Genomic DNA, 20880 nt, shown 5'->3' with positions numbered 1-20880 from the left:
TTCATTTTGCAAAAAGGGATCACAGTGCACAAACTGTTTTGTAACTTATCTCATTTTAAAATCTGTCTGGAAATATTATTTTAATGTAGAAATGATTGCCACATTAGCACTGCCCTACACATGACGGACAAAATCAATCCTTTAGATATAACAGTCCTTTCAGACTGTAAATCCTATCAGGCAACCATGAAAAAGCATTAGGTGGGTACCAAGTAAATGAGCATATATATTTTTCTAAGAGAAATTTTCTTATGCTAAATATCCTTTACTCAATGAAATACCTCAAAGAAATATTATATATTATTTAATTTATATATCTTCTCTGTAACTAAATATTCTGTTTTTTCTAAGTCCATTTTATTCTTAACTATGCTAAAATGCTAAAATTAATATCCATCTATTTGGGTGAAAAACACGGCTTAAGAGAAAGAATGATGTTAGGCATTTTATCCATTATCTGATTCTACTTAATGTTGTTTGTGAAACACAAAAACAGTAAGATCGTAGAAAAGGCTATTCCATTAATTCTTTTGGTTAATACTACCTCAAGTTAAACATTTTAAAAAGGGTATTTACATCTGGGACTTAGTCCTACAATTGGGCTGGTTACAACTGTTTTTAACAAAACTTTGCTTTCAATGTCAAATTGGCATGCCTGTTTAGGGTTTTTCTCTTCCATCAATGGTTTTGAGACCAAACTCTCCTTCTACTATATATACAGATTTCAAATGCAAAGACATTACCACTCAAAAATTTTTTTTTCATTTCTCCGGTTTTAGGATTAAATTGTCAGTTGACTACAGAAGGTAGAAAGGAAATTAAAGATTTGCACTGCTCAGTAACAGCTGGTAAGCCTTTTATGTGATTACTAATAATCCATATCCCAAATGTATTAAATCAGCATTTATGTTGTAGAAAGAAAAAAAGAAAAAAGTAAGGTATTTAAGACATTATAAAGTATTTGCAGAGAACAAAAAGTGAACATACCACCTTACAGAGGGCCCCATCAGCACACTTCACTTGAAATGCACCTGGCTGCAGGTAACCATGTTAGTAAAGGATATCCTTTCTTCCAGGCTACCGTTTAATGTTAATTCAGAAAAATCTATAACCAGAGAGAGAGAGATCAGAATTGAATTCATCAACAATTCATTGAACTGTTTTTCTGCTAAGTTACTGCTGAATTTTACAACAATCAAGAGGTAGTCTGAATGATGTGTCTTCTACTTTAAAAGAACTTGTTAGACAAAAATCAGCAATGACAATTCCTTTTAATAGTCAACCCTCTTGATGCATTGAAAATATGACTAAACAAACTAAAGTAGATTTTTAAAAATTATATATTCGGGGGGAATTCCCCAGCAGTCCAGGGGTTAGGACTCCACACTTCAACTGCTGGGGGCCCAGGTTGGATCCCTGGTCCAGGGAACTAAAATTCCACAGGCTGCACAGTGCAGCCCCCCCCCCCCCCCGCAAAAAAAATTATATATTTTTAATTTGGTAAGCTACTGCTTTATTTTTTAATGCCTCCTCCACTACATTTAAATATAACTGTCTTCTTCCAATTGTAATATATATTTCAGAAAACATTTTCTACTTAGGATTTATAGTCTTAGGGCTAGACACATCCATTTTTTTCTCCTGAAGATTGTTGTATTTCAAAATCAAATGATACAATTAACATTTAGATGAGATCATGTCCACTTCCTTGTGGGTCAACATTTTGGTTTCCATATTCCCACCATTACCAGCAATCATTTGCCGAGCACCCACTGGGTGAGCAGCACTCTACTGGACACTGTTTTTCTCCCCCATTAACTCCAAGTCATTATTCTCTTTTCCCAGGGCAGCTAAAAGTACACTTTTCTCTCTTCAGTCTTCCTGCTTTTGATGTCAACTGTTTTACTCAAGAGCATCATACCGTTAGGTATCTTGAAAAGCTAGTATTTGACCTAAGTGCTCAGTCCAATGAAATAGAAAGTCTAATTTTGTAAATGCCTATGATCTTTGGCCAAAAATAAATGATTATTGGACTTTAATATCTACAACTGAGGCTTTGTTTGAATAATCTATGACTTTTACAAATGAAGTCCTCCTTTAACAGTGGGTCTTGGTTTGGGCCAAAGGTCACTGAATAATTTCTAGACAAACACATCAAGAATACATAATGGGTAGAAGAGGTTATGAAGTTCAAGTCAAAATGGAGTGTGAGTGTGTTTCCAAGCACGTAAATATATGATTTCATAAAAATTCCTTATTTTCATAAAAAGAGTCACTGGACCAATACATTAGCAAATAGCTTTAACTCTAACATTCAAAATAACTTTCATTCTTTTTTGAAGCAACCTGCATTAGAAAGACTCTAAAAAAACAAAAAAGTCTCTAGAAGATAGTTCCGTATACTTCACTTATTCAGCATCATTGGAAAAGGTGTTTAATCTTGTATTAATCTCCTAACAGGTTTAATCTTAATGTAATAAAATTTATTTTAAAATGGCATTTTTGAAAAATGTATCACATTTATTCATGTCTTTTAGACTTTTAAAATCATAACACACATGTCTTTAAGAAAAAAAACCTGAAACAACAAATATAGATAAAATAAAATGTTTAAACTGGTGGTCTTCAACCTTCGTTGCACAATGAAATCACTTGGAGAACTTTAAAAATTCTGATGTCCAGGCTCTACCTCCAGCGATTCTGATCCACTTGGTCTGGGTATTAGGACTTTAAAGGCTCCCCAGATGCTTCTAATGATCAAAGCTGAGACCCACCCCTGCCCTCATCATTCCACACCTCAGGGTTGAGCTTTAGTTGTCTCCTTTCAGAGGTTTTTCTATGCCCAGGCCCATGGTTTTGCTACTGTAAACAATACTGCAATTAGTGATCTGGTCCACAGGCCTTTTTGCACATGTCTGGTTATATATGTGGAATAGATTCCTATTAATGGAACTGGTGGTCCAAAGAATGTATTCTTTAAAATTTTGGTGAATATCACCCTCCACAAAAGGCATACAACTTTACACTCCATCCAGCAGTGCGTGAGGTTCCCCCAAATCCCGGCCAGCACTGTGACACCAAACATGTTGAGCTCTGCTAATCTGACAGGTGAAAGATGGTATCTACAGAATATAAATTTGCATTCCTCTTATTATAGGTGGGGTTGATCACCTTTTGCTTTTAAGATGACATTTAAATTTCCTTTTTGGTAAACGGTTCATATTACTTGCCCATTTTTTCTACTGAGTTATTAATACTTTTCTTACAGATCTGAAAGTGCTTTATATACTAGAGAATGTAGCCCCTTTTCTGAACATGAGCTGCAAATTTCTTTTCCTAGTTTATCATTTGTTTGTTGCTTCGCCTCTGGTATTTTTTGCCACGCAGAAATTTTTTTATTTTTATACAGTTCATTTTCAATCTTTTATAGGCTCCAGCTTTTATATCACACTTAGAAAAGATAGCACGATCTTAACTGATGGTTCTCAGGAACATTTGATTTCTTTAGGACTTTTACAGTTCAGCCATATGAATAGAGAAGTTCCCATTATGCCTGAATCAAAATATACTCGGGGGGGAGAATAAACAATTTCTGGAAATAATTTTGCAAAATATCAATCACTACAATAGGACTATCTGTATTCCCAGCTTTCAAATACCCTTGAATTCTGTCTTAAAACTATCAGATTTTATTTTGGATAATCCTTGCAATATTTGAATCAGCCATTTAAGACTTATACAAGTAAGAGATGACAGCCCCACACAATCCATGTGCATAAAGATAACAGTCTTATAGGTACTTATGGAAGGAGGTATAATTAACTGGTGGGTCAGCTAATTATACCAGGGGCAAAAAAACATTCTCTGACACACATAATCTTTGATACAATACTAGAAATCTCAACCCTTATTCCTACCACAGAGAAGGTACTAGAGCAGAAGTATCATCACTGTTTTAAACAGTGCAGAAAAGTGTGAAGTATGAGCTGGCATTTCCATTTTATAACCTATTTTCACACCTACGTCCCTATTGCTTGGTGTCTTTTAATAAAATTTCCTCTAGCTAGGATAATGAGAAAAAGCACTCTTTCATGTTTTTTTTTTCCCCCAGAATAAATAGGTTTATACCTAGAGTTCAGGAAAATTATTTAAAACTAGACGCAAGAGCTCTAATAATAATCTCTACTAGTAAACTTAGTTTATTTTCTTTTGGAATAATTTACGTGAATAGACTACAAACCATCTCTACCAGGTCTGTGAAAATTCAGATGATCTACAGGTGGGCTGTCACTCAGTTGCCAAACTGTTTTCACCTTCTTTTGACCACTGTTTATTTCCACTCTCCATTTCTGTGGCTTCTCACTAAGGAAAGAAAAAAAAGCAAAGAAAAAAAACCAATCCAATTCCTTCTTTCTATAGTCACATAGTGAAGTCCTTCTGTGGTAAGCACTGAGGAAGAAGAGGTGGAGAGGTCACATTCCTACCCTCAAGAAGCACAGTCAAAAGAGGGAGAGAAACAAGAATGTAAATGATAACAAATTGGTGCAGCCACTATGGAAAACAGTATGGAGGTTCCTTAAAAAATACTAAAAATAGAACTACCATATGATCCAGCAATCCCACTCCTGGGCATATTTACAGAAAAGATGAAAACTCTAATTCAAAAAGATACATGCACCCCAATGTTCACAGCAGCACTATTTACAATAGCCAAGACATGGAAGCAACCTAAATGTCCATTGACAGGTAATGGATAAAGATGTGGTGTGCCTATATATATATATACATACATATACATACATATACATATATATGTGTATATATACACATACACACACACACACACACACATACACACACACACACACACACAATGGAATACTACTCAGCCATAACAGTATGGGCACAGTATGTATCACTGATGATAGATGATACTGACATATCTCTCAGATACCCTGGGCCAGGGTTCTGGATTCCTTGACCTAGAGAATAGGATTCAGGGAGGCAGAACTTTGAGCCCATGTGACTACAGAATTTGCTGATGACATAATTTTACACAATAACAGTAGGAAATTTTATCTCTCTTTTCAGTAGTTTAACATTGTTTCATACTGTGTACATAAGTGTTCACTCACCCAGTTAAAAACACTGGGTAAACCAAATTTTTATATAGACTACCCTTACCATATGTTGCTTTTCTCCCCCTTAAAATATACAGTTTAAATCCTTAAAAATTCATGCATAGTACTTTGACATACCTGGGGTCGGTCTGTCTGTTCTTCTCTCATCCACAAGGGATAAACAAACCTCCCAGAGCTTGAATGTGACTTATTTTAGGGATCAACCCAGGGAAGGGAAAGCCCTTGGGATTTTTTTTTTTTTAAACTATTCACCAGTTAGGTAAATTAGTTCACTAAGGTAAAAAGCATTCAGAGATACAAAGATAGGAAGCTAAAGGAAATATAACACTGTGCCACTTGGGGCTCTGAAATTGGATTGGATGAACTGAGTAAAGAAAACAACAGATGACCTAGGCTTGAGATCCCTCACTTCTCATGCACAGTTCCTGGTCCCCCTCGTGACTCCTTTCCTAAAATAACCAAGTGCTGATGTCATTGGGTCATTTACTTACAAGCTCACAGCTTTTAGGAAAAAACAGGGAGTTGGGAAACACCTACTTTTTGAATTAGATATAAATCTTGAAAGTTTTGAAGTATTGTCAGCTCTTAAATCAGATGGAACCACAAACCATAAGTATTCTCTCCTGTTGAGCAAGACCAGTAAGTTAGAATAGAATAATTTAACAATTCCGTAGTTTTCTCCCTTTCTTCTCCTCTTCGTGAAATCAAGAGTGATGAGAAACGGCTCTTTCAAATACCTCTAAAGGTATTGTATTGTACCTCTTTCCCCTCCAAGCAGCCCTCTTTATGCATTTTTGCTCAGGCAAACAAGGACATAGAGTATTGGCAGAAACATGGAGTGCTTTTGTACAGGCCATCTTTACATAAATGTGTAATTAATTTATTTAATTTTCCCATTTGTGTCACATTAAAGCTTTGTACAGTGTTTTAAGTTCTGTTTTAAAATTATTGTATTGTATTTTTATAATCTAGTAATAAAATATTCATTCCGTGTGCAAAAAAAAAGAATGAAATAATGCCATCTGCAGCAACATGGATGGACCTAGAGATTATCATACTGAGTGAATTAAGTCAGACAGAGAAAGGCAAATATTATATGATATCACTTAAATGTGGAATATAAAAAATAATACAAATGAATTTATTTACGAAACAGAGTCACAGACATAGAAAACAAACTTATATGGTTACCAAAGGAGAAAGGGGTGTGGAGGGATAAATTAGGTGTATGGGATTAACAGATATACACCATTATATATAAAAGAGATAAACAACAAGGATTTACTATATAGCACAGGGAACTATATTCAATATCTTGTTAATAACCTATAATGAAAAAGAACCTGAAAAAAAAAATAGTATGTATAACTGAATCACTTTGTTGTATACCTGAAACTAATACAATATGGTAAATCAACTTTATTTCAATAAAAATTAAATAAATAATAACAACTCAATTTTGAAAAATGTTGTAATAGAGAAATATCAGACATGGGAGGGGACAATACACGAGGGGTAATTTAACTCAGACTGGGATTGTAGAGTTGGAAAAGAATCCTCAGATATTGTGGTCTTTGAGCTGAGCTTATAATGAAATTAGAAGGAGGAGTTAGTTAAGCGGACAAGATCCAGGATGAAAGAAGGACACAGGCGTAGGCACTGTCAGGTAAGTGTGTGTGGTGTCTGAGGAAATGCAGTAACATAGGGTCTCTGACTCAAAAGGAGAGTGGGAAGGCGTGGTGGCACGTGAACCAGAAAGGCACAGCGGCCGGGAACAGAAGGTCTCACAGACCACACTGAGGTGATGGAACACTGTCCTAAAGGTAAGGGAGCCATTTAAACAGAAGGAAGTCATGATGGGATCTGATTTTAGAAAGATCACTTTGGCGGTCACAGAGAAGGAAGTTAATGGAGGCAGATAGAGGAGCTAGGAAAAAACGATTTTACTGCACTCAGCCCAGGTATGAGATGAGCAGATATGAAATAGATGGCGAAGATGTAGAGAAAGGAACAGATTCAAGAGCTTCCAAGGAGGTCAGGACTTGGAAACCATTTCAAGGAGGAAGGAAGTGACAGCAATAAGTGGAAGATAAGTCCTAGGTTTCTGTTTTGGGCATTAGGTGGAGATTAATGATGGCCACTTGAGAGGTCATATGGGAAGAGGAAACGTGTTAGGAAGGGGAGTGAAGAATTGGGATTTAGAGTCTGAACTACCTACAGGACGTTAAAGTTGAGAATTCATGTCTAACAGACACCTAGAAACATGGGTGTGAAGCTCAGGAGAAGCTGCAGATATGGGTTATGAATTATCATTAGCCCAGAGGAATTGAAGATTGGGGTGTGAATGAAATCACCCAGGGAAGACAGGAAGTAAGAAAAGAGGGCAGAGGGTAGAGTTCTGGTGGAAACTCACATATGAATGAGGCAGAGGGAGAAGAATTTGAAAAGAGGTCCATTCTCAGTCTTGGAGGTGGGCCAGAGAGGTAGAGCTAAAATTAAGACAGAATGTTATGCCATGAAAACAAAGGAAGGGGATGGGTTCAAGAAAGCAACAGTATTAAATGCCACAGAGCCTTAAAAGTGCTTACGGAAGGAGAAAGAATTAGTGGGCTAGCTAATTACACAAGGAGCCAAAACACTCTTCTCCTGGAAAGTGTTCTCTGGATTTGCCAATTAGAAGGCCACTGGCAACTTCTGCTAAACAATTTCAGGGGAGTGATGAGGTTTGGCTAAGAGGGAACTATATAGAGGGAGGGTATAAATGGAGTGGCTTCAGTGTGAGAGAAATTTCAAGTCTATTATATGCTGAGAGAAGAGTCAGTGGAGACCATGATTTGAGGCAACCTCGGTGTCCCGCATGGATGGCCGATCTATCGTCTTAGCCTCAGCTCCATACCTCCGCAATCCCCAATCCCAGATCCTTCTCTCACTCCCACAGCCATACCTCTGACTTCGCTGTCATTACCCCGATCGTGTTCTTCCCAACCTGTCACTTCCCTTCTGGCTAAAGTTTCTGCCCTGTTCTGTGAAGAAATTACAAATTGAGAGAAAAATGAAAGTAGAGGACCAACAGTCTAAAGAGAACAGACCACAGGTCTGGGAGAAGGAAGAGGGAGGACTCTATCAGACTATGTTCAGGGGATGGGAATCAGATGATTATGGTTTCAGAGGTGAAGCAACACTGGGTCATGAGGTCCCCATGGAGCAGACACTGAAATTGCCTAGAATCATGGCTGGACTTATATAATTTAATTATTAAATTGCTTACTTTTGATATAAGTCTTTTATAGCAGTTGGTCTGACTGGCAGCTGAAAAATGTGTTGCTCATCGAGAGGATTTTGTTCATAAAATTTTATGCAGGATCTAAGAAAAAAAAAGAAAATAGAATTGCTTTTGCAAAAAAAATGCCACTTGGAGATAAAGGTTTTCTGTTAGTCTAAAGCTCATAAAGGAAACATTAAACCCCCATCCCAACAACACTTAGGTTATTAATTTTTTTGAAAGAAAATTTCACTTTAAAAAAATTAATAGTGGACATATTTCTCATAAATATAAAATATATTTATGTTGAGCTCAAGTAGAGGTGTAACTGGGAAGAAAGAGATATCAGAAAAACAAAAAGGCAAAAGAGAGACAAAGATATAGTCTCCATTGTTTTCCAAGTATGGAGAATTAAACAGTTAACTCACATATACTACTGATCTTTAATGGAAAAAAACCAAAACCCAAAAAAATCCAGTAACAATTTCAAACTTTTCCCTTTACAAGTAAGTCAAATTCTAATTTTGGAAAAGGAAATGGTACATTTCCTTCCACAGGGAAAAATAAACCCAGTTCTTCCACTGGATGGTTCACTTATTTCCAGTTTGAAGCCTCAAAAAACACATGTAAGACACCAGCGATCCATGTGTAAGGATTATTCCAAACTGTTTTTAGTCAAACTGATTGACAAACTCTCTAAAATTTCAGCAACACTATTGACAGAGATCTGATAATAAAATTTGATTCCATTCAGTTACCATATAGATGGTTGGCAATGATTAGCTTGACCCAAATTTATAAGGATATAAAGAAAAGAGAAGGAACTAATATTTATTAAGCACCTCAAGGGTCAAGTACTTTATATACATTACACCATTTTTACAGATGAAAAACAAGATGTAGTGAAAGGAAACTTCCTTAGAAAGGAAGTACTAGATCCAAGTGTCCAACCTGATTCCTCCTGAATCCAAAGCCTTTCCTTCTCATGGCAGTGACTTAGATAGAACCTTTCTATTACTGTGAAGACAGGGTACACAGATTCTATCCTAACTGATAGTAAAAAAAAAGGCAGTTACTTTGGCTGCAACTATTTCAGAAGAGAGTACATTTTTATGTAAGTAAACAACAGAAACACTTACTGTGTTAAAGAAAAGAGGAGTTCATGTTGAGGTTTAATGAAAAGCATGCAACTGACTACTATTTCGAGAATATGGTGGAGTTTTTGAACACGATGAACCTGCTCTTGTGTATCTACTGATGGAGAAATGAAATATTCCTGGAATGAAAAAAAGGACAAGGAAAATAGGGAGTCAAAGAACAAGAGGAATCTCTGGAAAGAATTAACCGTGTCTACTAAACCTCAGTGTGGATGCCTGATTAATAGGGAGGGAAAAAAGAAGACAGTAGGCAGCTAGATAGCCTTCCTCCTTTCAATACTATTCCTCAAACTAAACTCCAAGTCTCCACTGAGAATGTTCTAAGCAAACCATTATACATATTCTCTGGTAAAGGCAAATCACAGAACTGCTTCACCAAGGAGGTCCAAGTAGGTAGCTAGTACCACCCATCAAACCCTCCATATGGAAAGAATGGCAAATCCACAAGATAATTCTTAACTTCAACAAACTTGCTAGGTTGATGGGAGTACTCATGTCTAAAAATAGATAGTAAACCTGAAGTAGCAAGAAATTAAGCAAGTGTAGTGATAAGCTTCCACTAACATATATTACTGGTAAACTGGTATGAGGTTTTGGAAAAGGAAGTTGGCAATGTTATGTCAAGCCATCATAATATGCTCAGATCTATTTCTGAGACCCAATCCTAAGGAAATAATCCATGGTAAATACAGTGGGTGGAATTCTACAATGACCCCCAAGATTCTCACCCCCTGGAATACATGTCTTGTATAATCCATTCTCCCTGAGCGAGGCCAGAATCTATAAATATGGTGGGTTGTTACTCCCATGATTAGGTTACTGATTGACTTTGTTTGTTTATTTATCTATCTATCTAACTATCTATCTATCTATCTATCTATCTATTTATTTATTTTTGCGGTACGCGGGCCTCTTACTGTTGTGGCCTCTCCCACTGTGGAGCACAGGCTCCGGATGCGCAGGCTCAGCGGCCATGGCTCACGGGCCCAGCCGCTCCGCGGCATGTGGGATCTTCCCGGACCGGGGCACGAACCTGTGTCCCCTGCATCAGCAGGCAGACTCTCAACCACTGCGCCACCAGGGAAGCCCTTGACTTTGAATTAATCAAAAGGGAGAGCATCGCCTGCTCATTACTATGACCTAGTCAGTGAGCTCTTGAAGCATTAGAGATGCTCTCCTGCTGGCTTTGAAGAAACAAACTGCCACGTTGTGGAGAAGGCCACATGGTAAGAACCCACAAGTAACCTCTAGGACCTGAGGCCAGTACTGGGCCAACAGCTAGCAAGAAAATGGGGACCTTCATCAAAGGGCCACAAGTAAATGAATTCTGCCAACAATAAGCGAGGGAACTTGAAAGTGGATCTTTCCCTCATCAAGCCTCCAGATGACACCTTGATTTCAGCCTTGTGAAACCCTGAGCAGAGGACACAGGTAAAATGTGCCCAACTTCCAACTCCTGGAAACTGTGAGATAATCCATTTATGTTCATTTAAGCTTCTAAATTTTGTTAGGTGGCGACTGAAAACTAATACAGTAAGCGAAAAGTTATGGTCATCTTTTTTTTTTTTTTTTGCGGTATGTGGGCCTCTCACTGCTGCGGCCTCTCCCGTTGCGGAGCATAGGCTCCGGACGCGCAGGCTCAGCGGCCATGGCTCACGGGCCCAGCCACTCTGCGGCATGTGGGATCTTCCCAGACCGGGGCACGAACCCGCGTCCCCTGCATCAGCAGGTGGACCCTCAACCACTGCGCCACCAGGGAAGCCCTATGGTCATCTTTTAATTGAGTGGAGGTAATGGCAAGGGAGTAGGAGAGATCCATGGGTAATCCTAAATTACAATTTAAAGGAAGCTACGCAAAATGTGATAAACTAATTTAATGCAAAATCATTTATAATTAAATCCAAAATAATAGGGACATATTAATTGTCTTACACAGGTTATTCCAAAATGTGAAAATAACACAAGTAGGAAAATAGGCATGGTCCCAGGCAGAGAAGTACACCAAAGCAGCCCCACTCACCACAGGCTACAGATTACAACGTTCTCCACACCTGCCACCCATATTCCCTGTGGTCCCCTGACAGCTCTGGAAGTGGCCCACCCAGGTCTTTTCCACAAAGGAACAGATCCAGATTGCCTTTCCCCTTTCTCTCTGCCCGTGCTACAACCCCGCCTGTCTACCTCGGTCTGTCCCCAAGACCCTGCACAGAGAAGAGGTGACAGAGCCTGATGTTACTGATTACTTGGAGGCAGTACAGCCTAGTGAGGGCTTCTCAAGGTGTGGCCTGCTGTGACAGGCAGAAAACCAGCCTCAAAAGATGTTCATGTCCTAATCCCAGAACCTGTGAATATGTTACATTTATGGCAAAAGGAATTAAGGTTGCAGATGTATACGGTCATTTGACCTTAAAATTGGGAAAGTATCCTAGATTATGCAGGTGAGCCCAATCGAATCATATGAACCCTTAAAACTGGATGAGGGAGGCAGAGACACAGCACGAGAAGGACTTGACCCACTATAGCTGCCTTTGGAGATGGAAGAAGGGGGCCAGGAGCCAAGGTATGGGTTGGACCTTGGAAGCTGGGAACAGTCCTCAGTTTATAGCCAGCAAGAAAAAGGTACCTCTGTCCTATAATTATGAGGAATTGAATTCTGCTAATAACTCAAATGAGCAGGAAATGGATCCTCCCCTACAGGCAGGCTCCAGACAGGAACACAGCCTGCCAACACCCTAATTTTAGCCTAGTGAGACCCAGACTAGACTTCCGAACTAGAGAACTACAGAGTAATACATTTGTGTGTGTTGCTTTAAGACGCTAAGTGTGTGGTAATTTGTTACGGCAGCAATAGAAAACTAATATATCTGCAAACCACCTGCATCAGAATCATCTGGAGATGGAGACGGTTTGTTTAAAATGACATATTCCAGGGAGTTCCCTGGTGGCCTAGTGTTTAGGATTCTGGGCTTTCACTGCCGCGGCCCGGGTTCAATCCCTGGTCGGGGAACTGAGATCCCACAAGCTGTGCAATGCGGCCAAAAAAAAAAAACATATTCCAGAGCCCCTAGACCTACTGAGTCACTGGGGCCCAGGAATTAGCATTTTAACAAGCCTTCTAGGAGATTCTCAAAGTTTAAGAGCTATTGTGTCAAAAGTCTGGAGTCGGGGGCTTCCCTGGTGGCGCAGTGGTTAAGAATCCGCCTGCCAATGCAGGGGACACGGGTTCAAGCCCTGGTCCAGGAAGATCCTACATGCTGGGGAGCAACTAAGCCCGTGAGCCACAACTACTGAAGCCCATGCGCCTAGAGCCCGTGCTCCGCAACAAGAGAAGCCGCCGCAATGAGAAGCCCGCGCACTGCAATGAACTGTAGCTCCTGCTCGCCACAACTAGAGAAAGCCCGCACGCAGCAACAAAGACCCAATGCAGCCAAAAAAAAAAAAAAAAAAAGTCTGGAGTCAAACCATATTTTAAAAAACAGGCATATTAAATGACTTGAGGGGAATTCATAAAAATGAGGGTACTCATATTTGAGTGCTGAGATTAAGGGTGTATTTGCATTATATTCTAATTTTCAAAATGTTATTACTTTTCTAAGTATAAAAAAATGTATTAAAAGTTTCCATTAAAAATATACACCCTTAAAAAATGTTTAAACTCTGAATAGCAAAAATTAACCTCAAAAGAATCCAGCTGAGTCTTACTTTGCATAATAGATAAAGCTAGAGTTTTCCTATCTTGGCATTTTTATAAGAGACCAGATGTCATTTGAAGATCCATTTTCTAAAAGAATCTTACAACAAATGTCAAGGGTCCTTATGGATGCTCTTTAATCTCCTTAACTTTCTAAATCAAGACACTAGGAAAATAAAAAAGTTCATAATCATGACCCTGAAACCCAGAAGCATTTTTTTAAATTTATTTTTTATACAGCAGGTTCTTATTAGTCATCCATTTTATACACATCAGTGTATACATGTCAATCCCAATCTCCCAATTCATCACACACACCCCCCCGCCGCTTACCCCCCTTGGTGTCCATACGTTTGTTCCCTATATCTGTGTCTCAATTTCTGCCCTGCAAACCGGTTCATCTGTACCATTTTTCTAGGTTCCACATATATCAGAAGCATCTTTTGAATCAATATGTTAAGGAACATAACAAATTCTTTGGAAAGTAATCCTTCACGTGTAAAAGAAATGGGTCAAGAGAATATAAAGCAAATATTCCCTTATAAGGCCTATCAAAGAAAGGCATTCCTTAACCGTTTTAGATAAATGAGAGTTGTGGGAGTACATTGATTTAATAAGCAGGATACAACTTTATGTCAGTATCATACATTTATAAAGAATGAGAAGTGACATTGAATGGGCTACCTTTTTGTCTGTCATATTAGACAGTGTAATTGCCTGTCTTAATTTATGTTTCCTAGAACAGAGGCTGGCACAGAATAGACACTTAATAACTGTATGCAGAATGACCGAATAAAGAAAAACCAACTTTAGAATAAAAACTCACCAAATGATTCAAAGATGCAAGTTCTTGGCCTATGAAGAAAAAACACATATATGCAATTAAGCCTTAGGTATTATCTATTACAAATTAAGCAACCTAAGAAAAAAATTTCATAGTTCATATATAAAAGAAATGCTCAAGCTAAACAGTTTCTCACAAAAAGCCAAATTTTCTGGTACATTACACCATAAATATAAATTAATACTTATTCTAAAAATGATCACAGTTTGCCCCTAATAAAAACAACCAAGTAATGGGTATTAAAATAAAAAGTGTTTTTTATTTACTACATTAACCTCAAAGAATCTCAAAACATTTGAATTAAAGACAAACAAAAACTATAGCTAACTTTAATATAATATCTTTATCGAGCAGGAAACTAAGGCTCAAAAAATGGGAGTGCTTGTCTCACAGTGAACCAGGGGCAAAGCCAGGACTACAAACAATTAGGGACAAGTACAAAGATAAAATCTGAGAATACCTATGTGGCTTTTAATTTTTTGTGATGCAGCTTTAATTTTTTGAGCTGGGAAATGGCCTTACCTATGAAAAAACAGATATAATCTTTCTTCAGTTTATCCAAACCAATTTCCAAAAGCATCTGAACTGGAACAATCCCACTGAGAGAAACCGTGTCCATGGTTCCATAGTAAGACTGATGAATGAGCTTACTTAGTAAACTGTTGCTCCCACTATGAAGCTACAAATTGGGAAAAGTTTATAAAGCCACAAATATAAATATAAGTCCAGTAAGCAAAAGAGAAACAAACTGCATTAGCTAAAAGCTAAAACTTACATTATAACCTTACGTTTTTCATCACCTAAAATATTTGACATTTTCTCATTACTGTCCTTCTGTTATCTCTAATTTCCAACACAATCTTCTGCATTTTCTTTTTTTTTTAATACTATTTTCACTTTGCACTTGTACATGGTAGCGATATACTTGTAAATATCTCACAAACACAGAAACTCTCAAGAGAAAAATTCGATGGGCAAGACTAAAATGCATAGAATGACTAATGCCAAATAGGGGTAGGGTTTGCATGCTTCTGCTCTGGAGTGTATCTCCGTTCACACCTCGGAAAGTTTCTGTCATTGTCATGAATTGGCAGTTGTGTTATTTAAAATAATTCCTATTAGATGAAGAATCTTTTTGTTTCTAGCTTTTACCTTAGATTTTTCTTCATTATAAAACCACAAATTCATTATGGAAAATCCATGATGTACAGAAATGTATAATGCAGTTTGAGAAACTCATTTGTAACCCTACCACCAGAGGTGACTATCATATTTTAGTGTATTTGTTTCCGGGTTTTTCTCTCCAAAACTTATATTTTTTATACAATAGGTATAATCCTTTCTTTTTACTGAACACTGTAAGCATTTCTCCACATCATCTGTAGCAACTATTACATGTGCCATTATGTGGCTATATCATTATTTACTTAGGCATTCCATTAATAGTGAAAATTCAGGTCATTTACAATTTTTGCTACTGTAAATGAGGCTGTAATGACTATCATGATCCATAAAATCTTGATACATATTCCTGTGTATGGCCTTAGGATGGCTACATTTCGAGGATCTCAATACATTACCATAATTGCTTTTTAGAGAGTGTTCCAATTTGTACTCTCATAAGTAGTATATGAGAACAATCATTCGTAGCAACAGTAACGACAATATTAGTAGCTTACAAATACTGTGCATTTAACTATGAACTAGGTGCTAAGTGCTTCACATGAATTAAGGAACCTGTCCAAGTTTACACAGTTAGAAAGTGGCAGAGCTAGAATTCAAACTCAGGCAGTCTGCTCCAGAGCTTATGTCCTTAACCAGTTTGCTATGCTGCTGAGAAAAGGTTCTCACACACACTACTAAACCTACCCATGGCTGTATATCACCACGCTGTAGACTCTGGATGATCAACGTGAAACACTTCACCAAGTCTTGGTAAGAAACCACACCTTGGAAAGCAAGTCAGTCTAACATTACTTTCATGGTTATTTCTGCAGATCAAATATGTCATTCATTTTAAGGATACACAAATGAAGTGGAAGACAAGTATCTGAACTTTATGGATGGGGAAGGGGGAAAGAAATTAAAGGCTCCCTCCCCCCAAAAAAAGCATTTTTAAAGAAAGAAATTAAACCCATTGCCATAAAATAACATACTTAGTACAATATTATGGAATATCTTTTCCTAATAATTATAATTTCATTAAGGTATATGTTTTGGCTCATATAAATACAGCATAAAAACCACCTAGGTCTTATACTTCCGGCAAGAGAAAAGAACAGGTTCTACGAATTGCCTTGTCTTAGGAAAATTCTTGAGTAAAATGTGCCAATGCATTATTAGAAATGAGTTTGATAAAACAGGAACCAGATGTCCACACAAGACTAGCAGTACACACTGTATTATTTTCAAAAGACTTAAAAGTAAACCTAAGAAATAACAGGAAAATTTTTATTTCACAATCCTGATGGACACCTACTACTACTCATTTTGCACCACAGCTGCTCAGCAAAATCGAGATCACCCCGTACTGTGAGAAGACACTCCATGGACCGATCAACTGCAGCAGAGTCATGTTTCACTGTCTGGAAAAGAAGTGAGTGTCAGAGAATACTCAGTTTATTTTTTAAAAAGTGTAACAGTTGAAGGCCAATAAGCTTTCAAATGCTACTCTGAGAAAAGGTGGGGTCATGAACACATGCAAAGAGAGACGTGAATGCATCTTCTACAATTTCATCCACTATGAGGAGATACAAATAAATAGTGAAAAACGGGACCTCTAAAATTGTTTTTAAACTCTGATGCCTAAAAACAAGCATTCAACTTTCCTCCCATGGAAAAATATTTAATTAAATTACCTTTGTCTCAATTTTCCTATTTGTCAAATGACAACATATTAAGTGCAATTTAATAGTACCACCTGTGGCATATTAACATGCCATCTCATAACATTAATATACTATAATAATATCACCCCACAGTATAGTAACATATTCGTTTCCATTTCTCTGCAGTTAAGTGATTAATAATAAATATGTACTAGTTCTCTTTAAAAATATTCATCGGTTCTCAAGGAAAATAATCACTAGTGCTGACATTAAAGACCAACAAAAAACTACTCTCAAAATGCTACCTTGGCTGTAGCAGATCCATCTGAGATTGTATGACGTGAAAGACAACAGTACAACCAAATTTTACAAGCTCTTTCAGTGTGCATTTCCAATAATAATCACTTACCTCTGTGGTTTTTTTCGTAGAATCACCAAATTCATCCAGCTTATTTAAGTCTAGAAAGTGGCAAAAGCTTATTAACTCTGGATTTTATTTATTTTCCTTCATTCCAAATTATTTCCATCCTAACCCTATTTTCAAATGGATTGTAGAAGTATAGAAGCAAATGAGGATAGCAGAAGTATAACCAGGTATTTTAGCAAATTACTTAACTCTCCAATGGAGGTCAAAATAGATACCCACTAGGTAGGGGTGTAAAGATGAACTAAGATACAATGAAAGACCCTGACACACAATGTCAAGCACATGGTAGGTGCTCAAAGGTTACAATCTCAAATATGATTGCAGTATATAAAATGTAAATTAAATAAGTATTATTAATTCTTAAAATCACCGAGACCTCTACAGGTAGCAATTCAGAACGGAAGCTGCCCCTCTCACCATGACAGACCTCATAGCTTTAGATATATCCCAACCAAAAAGAATATCAAGCATAAAAAGACAATTTACATTTAAATATAGCAAGCTTAAATTCCCAGTTAAGGAAAATAAACAAAAAACAAGCATGAGTTAGGAAAACAAACACCATTCAGAAATTCCTGCACAAGTTCAACAGCAGATTTTGCTTCCAGAGACTCAGGCCATTCAGTTACACCAGTCCTCAAACCATCAGCTAAAACCTGTGAGAGATTAAAAAAAAACAAACCCAAAAAACTTGTTAGCAAAAAACATAGTTTAATCAGTAAAATGTATTTAGTAATAATATTAGTGTGTGTATATATATATATATATATATATATATATATATATATATATATATATATATATACACACACACTTTTTTTTTCTTTTTTACTTGGCCATACCACGTGGCTTGTGGGATTTTAATTCTCTGACCAGGGATCAAACCCAGGCCCTCAGCAGTGAGAGTGTGGAGTCCTAATCACTGGACTGCCAGGGAATTCCTAGTACCTTGAATTCTTCAATGTTTAATGAGATGCCAGGAACTGTTCTAAATGTTTCATATGCAGTATGTTATTTAATCCTCACAAAAACCCTATGAGGCAGATACTACTAGCACTCCCATTTTACTGAGACTAAGAGGTTAATTAACTTGCTTAAGGTCACACAGTAACTGACAGTGCCAGTACATATATCCAGCAGTCTTATGCTAAAGATGGTATTCTGAACTCTCATTATGTGTGCATAGGTGCTATAAAGGATTCAAGACCTATGAGCCTGCCTTGAAGACACTTCTAATTTTGGTTAAGAAGGACCGATAATACATGAAATAACTGGGGAACAAAAATGTGAGACTGAGTGGAAGTTTACATAAAAATACCATGAATGTGTATGCCTCTACCTACAATATCTAAACTGAAATAAGGAAAGAGGTTGAGGTCAAGATAGGCTGGAATGGCCAGAGGAACGATGTGAAACATTAGCTCAACTCAAATGCAGGAACCATTGGCTACAGAGCAGGGGATAAGATGAAGAAGGTGGGATGATTCCGCCAAGGGTGGCGAAAACACCCAGGAAACAGCAGCAAATAAGAGTACAAGGAATAGGGATTAGACAGAAATAGTGGTCTTAAAACTTAAAAAGATTTTTTATTTCATTTGGAAGACAACAGCCATTGTTGATTTTTTGACAGGAAAATGACATGATCAAGCAGCTAAGAAATCTCCCGTCAGAAATACTCAGGATAGAGTCTAAGGAAAAAAGAAAGTACAGTGTTTCTCAATAAGAGTGAGATCATCCTCCAACCCAGGAAGTCTTTGGAAAAACGCAAAGATAAATTTTGGCGTCACAGTGACTGTGTGTACAGGAGCGCTTTGAGCATTTAGTTTGGTGGGGGCCAAGGATGCTACACATCTTGCAATGTGTACAATGGTCCCAAACCACAAAGAATGATCCTGCCCAAGATGCCCAGAGTGTGTGTCCCTGTTGAGAACAATGAAGGATCATTAGAGTGGTCCAGAAGGGAGGTAATAAGGGCTTTAACTAAGAGGGGCACAGTGAGATACCTCAAAGCGAAAAAAACAAAAAACAAACAGTACATTCGACAGAAAGAGAGAGAGAGACAGACAGAAATATATAAGGAATAGAAGAAAAGAAAAAAATCCTACCTATTTATAAAAATACAGGGGATTGAACTTGGAGAGACGATGGCCACGTGCACATCTAAGAGTCTGTGAATTTCTAAGAGAGATTATAACAAAGTATGGACTTTCAAGTCCAACAGACAGACATGTATTCAAATGAGTTTTAAACCAGCCCTTCCACTTACCAGTTGCTGACACCTCAGGCAAAATAACCGAACCATCTAGCACCACATGCTGGGCACACAGTAGAGTGGCAGCTTCTAGCTGTGGCAGTAACTAGAGATACTTCTTACTAAAGTAAAAGACAGGGTTTCTAGCCTGTGAAACTGAAGGAGTGATGAAATCACAGAAATAAATGGGGGGCTTATTAAGGGGATCTAGTCTGGAGATTTCAAGTTTCATTTTGGACATACTGAATTGGAGGGAAGAGCCCTCTACTCAAATGGGAACTAATTTGATGGAAGTGGGAAAGATCAGAAGTGGTAGCAGCTTAAAGATGGGAGTCTGGAGTTCCCTCGTAAAGGCATTAGTCAAATCACTAAATGGACAAGCCCTCTGCCGGGGTGGAGAAAGGAGGGCAGAGACAGGAAGGTAGAAGTATGACGGAAGCCCACAGGAAGGGTCCTGAAAGAGGAGCTCTCAAGAAAGAAGAAAGGTAAGAAAGGTAGAAAAGGTACCAAGTTTTTTACAAATGGGGAAATAGTAAGAGGAGGTAAAAGTATGAAAAACACCTGGTACTGTGCTAGAAGCTGAAGGCACAATGGGGTACTTGGCACTCAAGCCTAGTAGGGGAGACAGAGAAGTAAATAAATTACTGTTTGATAAACCGTCTGACAAGGGGGCTGTGTAAGGTTCTACGGCAGCACGAAGCACAGGCAGCATAAGCTATTCTGGGGGATCAGGGCAATCATCTGAGGTGACGATGTCACAGACAGCTAACCCAGCAAAGAGGTGGAAGAAGGGCACACTAGGCAGAACAACACACACACACACCCCCACACACCCCACACACACACCCACACACCAGAAAGTGACAGTGTGATGGGACTGGAGCTGCTACCAAGCAGGGAGCTCAGTATGGCAAAGTAGGGAGTGAGATTAAGCTAAAGAAATAAGTAGGAGCCAATAAGAACATGAAAAGATGCTCAATGTTATTAGCCATCATGGAAATGCAAATCAAAACCATAATGAGGGACTTCCCTGGCGGTCCAGTAGTTAAGACTCCATGCTTCTACTGCAGGGGGCACCAGTTCAATCCCTAGTTGGGGAACTAAGATCCCGCATGCCTAGCGGCACGGCCCCAAGAAACAAAACAAAAAAACCCCATAAACAAACCATAATGAGATACCACTTCACCCCCACTAGGATGGCTGTAACAACAATAAAAAAGACAGTATCAAGCACTGGCAAAGATATGGAGAAAACGGAACCCTCGTACACTGCTGGTGG

At 38.0% G+C, this 20880-nt stretch overlaps 1 protein-coding gene across 3 annotated transcripts in view; it reads right to left on the bottom strand.

The window, feature by feature from the left end:
* Window positions 1-1016: 1016 nt before the first annotated feature.
* The window catches only part of ZWILCH (zwilch kinetochore protein), a gene marked incomplete at both ends in the record, with an annotated part of 37108 nt that continues 17244 nt past the window's right edge, over window positions 1017-20880 (bottom strand). For all 3 annotated transcript variants that reach the window (XM_082853848.1, XM_082853847.1, XM_082853849.1), the window contains 10 exons: window positions 1017-1105; window positions 4250-4362; window positions 8410-8505; window positions 9543-9679; window positions 14078-14106; window positions 14618-14774; window positions 15965-16044; window positions 16575-16680; window positions 17333-17382; window positions 17913-18006. In XM_082853848.1, the coding sequence (XP_082709974.1) occupies window positions 1017-1105; window positions 4250-4362; window positions 8410-8505; window positions 9543-9679; window positions 14078-14106; window positions 14618-14774; window positions 15965-16044; window positions 16575-16680; window positions 17333-17382; window positions 17913-18006 (951 nt within the window). The remainder of the gene's footprint in view (window positions 1106-4249; window positions 4363-8409; window positions 8506-9542; window positions 9680-14077; window positions 14107-14617; window positions 14775-15964; window positions 16045-16574; window positions 16681-17332; window positions 17383-17912; window positions 18007-20880) is intronic.

This window comes from Leucopleurus acutus (genome assembly GCF_964270905.1).
Source record: "Leucopleurus acutus genome assembly, chromosome: 1".
Classification (NCBI taxonomy): Eukaryota; Metazoa; Chordata; class Mammalia; order Artiodactyla; family Delphinidae; genus Leucopleurus; species Leucopleurus acutus.
Note: the sequence above shows the minus strand (reverse complement) of the source record. Positions and strands in the feature narration are given on the sequence as shown.